This window comes from Salvelinus sp. IW2-2015, linkage group LG18, assembly GCF_002910315.2.
Source record: "Salvelinus sp. IW2-2015 linkage group LG18, ASM291031v2, whole genome shotgun sequence".
NCBI lineage: Eukaryota > Metazoa > Chordata > Actinopteri > Salmoniformes > Salmonidae > Salvelinus > Salvelinus sp. IW2-2015.
In genome coordinates this window covers 63187469-63194240 of record NC_036858.1, presented here as the reverse complement: position 1 = coordinate 63194240, position 6772 = coordinate 63187469, and the positions used below count along the sequence as shown (strand labels likewise).

At 44.0% G+C, this 6772-nt stretch overlaps 1 protein-coding gene across 1 annotated transcript in view; it reads right to left on the bottom strand.

Annotated features, from left to right (window-relative positions):
• Positions 1-365: 365 nt before the first annotated feature.
• Positions 366-6772, bottom strand: part of LOC111978102 (sorting nexin-29) — a 186852-nt gene continuing 180445 nt past the window's right edge. The window contains 2 exon segments of the mRNA XM_024007911.2: positions 366-2091; positions 3474-3613. Of these exon segments, the coding sequence (XP_023863679.2) occupies positions 1962-2091; positions 3474-3613 (270 nt within the window). The 3' untranslated portion in view covers positions 366-1961.

Sequence of the window (6772 nt, the reverse complement as noted above, 5' to 3'; positions counted from 1 at the left end):
TTTATAAACTGGGTGGTTCGAGCCCTGAATGCTGATTGGCTGACAGACGTATACCACGGGTATGACAAAGCATTTATATTTACTGCTCTAATTAGCCTAATTAGGTTGGTAACCAGTTTATAATAGCAATAAGGCCCCGAGGTGCCTTATTGCGTCGTGCCAAGAACAGCCTTTAGCTGTGGTATATTAGCCATATAACACAGTCCCTCATGCCTTATTGCTTAAGTATACATAATGTACATCCATCCGATTTTGTTTACATTTCTAATGTTCATGCCCTTAATTAATCATCAAGAACAAACATTGTCCCATTCTGTTACTGCTTTAGAATTATGTAGAACACCACAATAACACAACACCGTTGGTATGTATGTACAGTATGAACCCCTTTATTCATTAGTCTCTCTGTGCCACTGACAGTGATGTAAGGCAGACTGTTGGGCTAAAAGCTAGGAAAGAAGGTACAAGAGAAGCCCTCTAAAGATAGGAGTGCTGTGGAAGGCCAGGAGTTTTTCCTTCTCCTGACCATGTGATCTGACAGGGAAACCCTCTCAGTCTTAGAAATTAAATGACCAGGAAACACTCTGGGCTCTAGTTACAGCCTACAACTAGGGTCCGGAGTTTCTCCAGGTCAGGTCACATGGTCTGGGGAAAACTCCTGGTCCTAGCCATGTGACAGGAACAATAATGAACCTTGGTTTAGTAGTGGCAAAGACGACATCCTCCTCTCTGGTACTGTAAAAGAGGTGCCGGGATAACATCGCTTAACGCCTGAGTAGAAAGAATAGATCAATTGAGCGTTTTGTTGTGTCTATAACCAGGGTCCATGATTGCAGACATTATGATAACTGTTTCTCCATTAAATGTTTAAAATACAATATGTAACACCAGCACCGTTTGTCGTAGTTAATGAAAAATGTTTATTGTTTATCATTAATACTTGATTATTGTGCCTCAAAAGAAGAGTGGTAATAATTTTATAATTTGATCATATTATTGATGTGTACAAACTGATTTACATTCTAGGTTATCATCTGCTACGCCTGTTTACGTCTTATTTTAACAGTTCTGATTGGACAGCTGACTGGGGGCAGTCACAAGAACAACTTCCATCAAATATTTGCCAAGTAATCTCTTATTTTCTTTCCAAGTCCAGTAATCTCTATTCTTGAGTAATATTTACTGTATGTATTTAAGTTAAAGCAGTGTACACGTTTCATGCACTTGATCAAGCTTCTCTTCAAGCGTTCATCTACGATCTATTCACTGTTAAGTCTCCTGCTAAGTTACATTCAGTTCACAATCATTGGAACAGCTGGATAGTCAATCCAGCAGACTTATTTGCATTGATAAAATCCTTAAATTGTGTGATGGAATATGACATTGTACAGATTATCGTATGGTAACAGTTTGGTAACAGAAATATAAAAGATGAACGCCCATCTCTTTGGCTAATGTCAGGTAAAGGGATGATGTCAAAATCAAAAATGGCACCAAAATGCTGACATTCGCCAAGAAAAAAACATTGTATAAAGAACACATTTCTATATGTCCCCTCCCCTCACTGCAAAAAAGCTAGAAAACACTGAGGCACCATGACCATGATACAGTTTCACTACAAATCTGAGTAAAATTAGGAAACAGTCCCCCCCATCTTGGTTCAATGTCTGTTGTAGACCCAGCTATTCCACGTGTGGTCTTTAAGTAAATCTTCAGGCAGGGTCAGAGAGAAGGAAGAGTCTGCCTCTGTAGATCCCAGAGAGGGAGGATATAATGTCCTGCTGTTGGAAACCTGTAGAAAGCCTAAAGGAGGAGCAGTGTCATGCCTCTCGCCTGCATAGCCTTCACTGTCATGCTGTCCCTCTCTATGGCTCATAATCCATCCAGGAGGAGCACCAACAAACTCTTCTGTTTAATCCAATCAAAGAAGAGGTCAGAGGTCACAGGTCAGTGGGTAAAAGTTAGAGATCGCCGCTCTGGGGCTCTAGGTTGCGGCCCTCCTGGTTGTGGATGCGCCCAAGTATGGGGAAGCTTGACGAGGATTTGGACCGGGCCGTCTTACTGCTCCCCTCGCTGGCCACTGGAATGTCCCTGGGGGGAGACAAAAGGTCAAGAGGTCAGCAAAGGAAACTAGAGGTTAGTAACACAGCTATGATCCCTTATTGATGTCACTTGGAGGAGTGAGGTTAAAGAAGGAATTTTAAGCCTCGAGACAACTGAGACATGGATTGTGTATGTGTGTCATTGAGGGTGAATGGGCATGACAAAATATTGAAGTGCCTTTGAATAGGGTATGGTAGTAGGCGCTAGGCTCGCTGGTTTGTGTTAAGAACTGCAACGTTGCTGGGTTTTTCACGCTTAACAGTTTCCTGTGTGTATCAAGAATGATCCACCACCCAAAGGACATCCAGCCAACTTGACACAACTGTGGGAAGCATTGGAGTCAACATGGGTCAGCATTCCTGTGGAACACACTGGACACCTTGTAGAGTCCATGCCCTGACAAATTGAGGCTGTTCTGAAGAAAAAGGGGGGTGCACCTCAATATTAGGGAAGTGTTCCTAATGTTTTGTACACTCAGTGTATATACCCACAGGCTTTAAAGGGATGATTTTGACCATTTGGTTAATTAGGGGTGTTTTGAAATGCAAATAGCCAAGGTAACGCACAAGCACTGAGGCCAAGAACAGTTGGTATTTGTCAATGGTTATCTCCTACCGGTGTGCATTTGGCGCTCGTAGGATTGTTTGATAAATCACACTATTTATACAACATTCTAGAATCCGTTTGTAAGTAGTATTTTAGAATAGTTTCTACACAATATTTATAAATGAGGCTAGAACTCTGTTTTCTGTGTGCCATTTTGGGCAGAACGTGATGACTGCTGAAACTAAGGGGACACTTTTGGGGTGAGGTGAGACTGAGTCCCCTCCCAAGAGAGGAGTGAGGAAGTGCAGCTTTTGACGAATCAGGTTTTCATCTCTCTCTTTCTTCCTCTCTCCATCCTAACCAGGGGCCCGTTAACAACATGGCGGCCACACTAGGAATCGCTCAGAGAGGTCACCATTTTGGACGGGTCATCCAGCCTATCGTGAATGTAGATATCAGAGGATAGATCAACTCTGCTCTTTATTTGATCTCAGTTTTAGAACCTCGGTGTTAAGACTYTCAGCTGCAAGAACAGGAAATTTGATTCTTGTCAGGATCTGTGATTGGTCGCGCTCACTGAGAGGTCACAGCCTCAATTGGTGTGAACAACGCAGTAAATGACTGGATGCTATAACTGGGCTGGCACAACAAGCCACTTTGAAGGTGTCTACTGAACAACTAGCATTATCTAGAGGACTCAGATGTGTCAGGCAATATATTATTAAGAAGCACTTTGTAAAATGTGTTTACCCCATCCGACAATTCAAACTCAGATGCACACTCTGAAGCACGTACACACACAGACAGACAGTGGGGTCGCTCACAGGCAGAAGGGCAGCAGCTGCAGCAGGGTCTCCTTGGTGGGTTTAGCAGAGAACTCTGGCAGGGTCTGGATCAGCTTGTTCAACACCATCCTCAGATACGACTGCAGCTGTTTCCTACGCTCCTCTACAAACCTGGCATCCTGAGGACAGAGGAGAGGTAGACGTTAATACTATACTTAGGGAGGGGGGAGAGAGCATTTTGTAAATTCTTCAAGCACTTTCAAATTGGTTATTGATCATTGCTAGACAACCATTTCAGTCAGAAAGTTAGAACTGTAACTCGACCACTCAGGAACATTCACTGTCGTCTTGGTAAGCAACTCTAGTGTAGATTTGGCATTGTGTTTTAGGTTATTYTCCTGCTGAAAGGTGTATTCATCTCCCAGTGTCTGTTGAAAAGCAGACTAAAACTCCCTGGTCTTTTGGTGTTGAATCTGTGTTTGAATTTCCCTGCTCAACTGAGGGACCTTACAGATAATTATATGTACAGAGATGAAGTAGTCATTCAAAAATCATGTTAAACACTATTATTGCACACAGAGTGAGTCCATGCAACTTATTGACTCAAGACATTTCAGCTTTTCATTTTTAATGAATTTGTAAAACATTCTAAACACATAATTGCACTTTGAAATTATGGGGTATTGTGTGTAGGCCAGTGACAAAATCTCAACTTAAACCATTTTACCAAGACGACAGTGAATGTTCCTTAGTTTTGACTTAAATCTACTTGAAAATCTATGGCAAGTTCTGAAAATGGTTGTCTAGCAATGATCAACAACCAAATATGTTGTTGTAGTGTGTTTTTCCTTCATGTAGAAGAGTATTTACAATTAGTGTCTCACTCTCTCACTCCGTAGTTATTTTTCTGCCACCGTCCCTAACCTGTCTGTTCCATATGTCTCGTGTTACTATAGTAGATCTCACATTACACTCCCCACACATCAACACAGAGATGAGACTATGGAGAACGTGCATATGTACACACTCAGGCAGCATGGACATCAACACTGAAGGCACAGACACAGATACATGAAGATATTGCTAGAAGAGTGGAAAACAACTAAGACAGATGCACACAGGCATGTTTATCCACATGTGTGTACAGACACAAGAGGACCACAGTCCTAGTGAGACAGACATGAGGACATGGTGACACAAGAGGACCACGAGAAGATAAGCCTAATAACAATTCTCTGTGAACAGAGGAGAGACACCCTGACAGTTAAACTCTGGCAGAGGGAGCAGAGCAGACAGACAGTCCCAGCCTTTGATGTCATCATTCTTCTCCCGCAGTTGTGGTGATGCGTGGCCATCAGGACAGATTTGACAGGCGCGCTCGGGAAACATTTAGCGTGTTTGCCCACCGAGCCCTTGACAAATCAGCTGTTTAGAAGCTGTCAGTGGCAGGGGGGAGTGTGTGTGTGTGTGTGTGTGTGTGTGTGTGTGTGTGTGTGTGTGTGTGTGTGTGTGTGTGTGTGTGTGTGTGGTGCGTGCGTGCGTGCGTGCGTGCGTGCGTGCGTGCGTGCGTGCGGCCGTGCGTGCGTGCGTGCGTGCGTGCGTGCGTGCGTGCGTGCGTGCGTGTGTGTTGCTATGTCAATGCAGTTAGGAGATTTCAGGTACAGCAGGATGCCGAGTGATGCTCAGATATTGTTGCCGCGGTAATATATTGAGCTGGGATTCTTACGTACACTTGCAGTTATGGTGCTTGACATATCACAAAACTGAGATTTATTACAGTTTCATCACACAACACTACTTCTATTCCATTCCATGAGTCATACACCTGATCCTGCAAGCTAACGCAGATAAAACCTGTAGGTACTGTGGTACTACGATTAGCTTTCTATACAGTCCCATACAGTAGCTTTAGCCAACTGACAAGATTAAGCTCAGCGTCTCTCTCTGAACCAGGTGCTCTGCGTGTGTGTGTTTAGCAGGCATGATGAGCCAGGGTCCTCGGTGTGTAAGGTTGTTAGCTCTGGCTTGCCATTGAGGATAACAATGATGGATCTGAGGCACAGTGTGTGTTTGCGTATGTATGTGTGTGTGTCTATGTTCCTTCCTGTTTCCTCCATCACCTGTGACAACTCTCCCCTTTCATCCATGCCGTAGCAGACGTCCTATGCTACACTAAAAAGGGTTTGGAGAGGCTCCTCATGATCACTGATCACAGTAGCATTACCATTCCTCCATCATTAACTAACACATTCAACACGTAAGCCCCAGCATTGCTCAGTCTACTTTAGAAAGAACTTTCCCTAGCTGCAAGGATGCTGTGTTCTGTGAAAGAGAGAACTGAACGTCCCTGTCAGTGATATAAAGGGAAACAGTTGATCTGTTTGACTACAGTGCTTGTAAAGGACAAGTAACAGCATCCACTCTCTCCATCAGAGGAGATCAGATGGGGGGGGGGGGGGGGGGGGATTTATGCAGTGCACCCGCTTCACCTGTTGGGACAAGAACTAAGCCTCGGCTCTACAAAGTGTTCCTTCTGAGAGGATAGAGGGAAGGAAGCAGGGAGGGAATCAGAAGAAACAATGAGGAGATTAAAAATACATGACAGATACTTCAGCTCAGCAGACATAATGATTACACCACACACACACACACACACACACACACACACACACACACACACACACACACACACACACACACACACAACACACACACACACAATTACCAAACAATCCTGTCTCTATATCCCCCTGCATCTTTACTGTAAAGCTCCCAAACACCCTCTTACCCTCTCTAGTTTTAAACGCTGCCCCAGGCCTAGTGCACTCTTTGTGTTTCCATGTCAAAGTTACTTTACAACTTCTGTAACAGAAGCACCCACAGCCCACTCTACTCTACTGAGAGGACTTAAACAGACTCCCTCCCTCTGGAACTGTAGTGAGAGGGAGGGAGAAAGGAGCAAAGAGGAAGGAGAGAGAGCTAGAGAGATGAAGGCAGGAGATAAAGAGAGCTAGAGAGATGAAGGCAGAGATAAAGAGAAGCTAGAGAGAAGAAGGCAGGAGATAAAGAGCTAGAGAGATGAAGGCAAGAGAATAAAGCTAGAGAGAAGAAGGCAGGAGATAAAGAGAGCTAGAGAGAAGAAGGCAGGAAGATAAAGAGGAGCTAGAGAATGAAGCAGGAGATAAAGAGAGCTAGAAAGAGAGAAGGGGAAGAAATAAAGAGAGCTAGAGAGAAGAAGGCAGGAGATAAAGAGACAGCTAGAGAGAAGAAGGCAGGAGATAAAGAGAGCTAGAGAGCTATGAGCCAGATGAAGACAGGAGATAAAGAGAGCTAGAGAG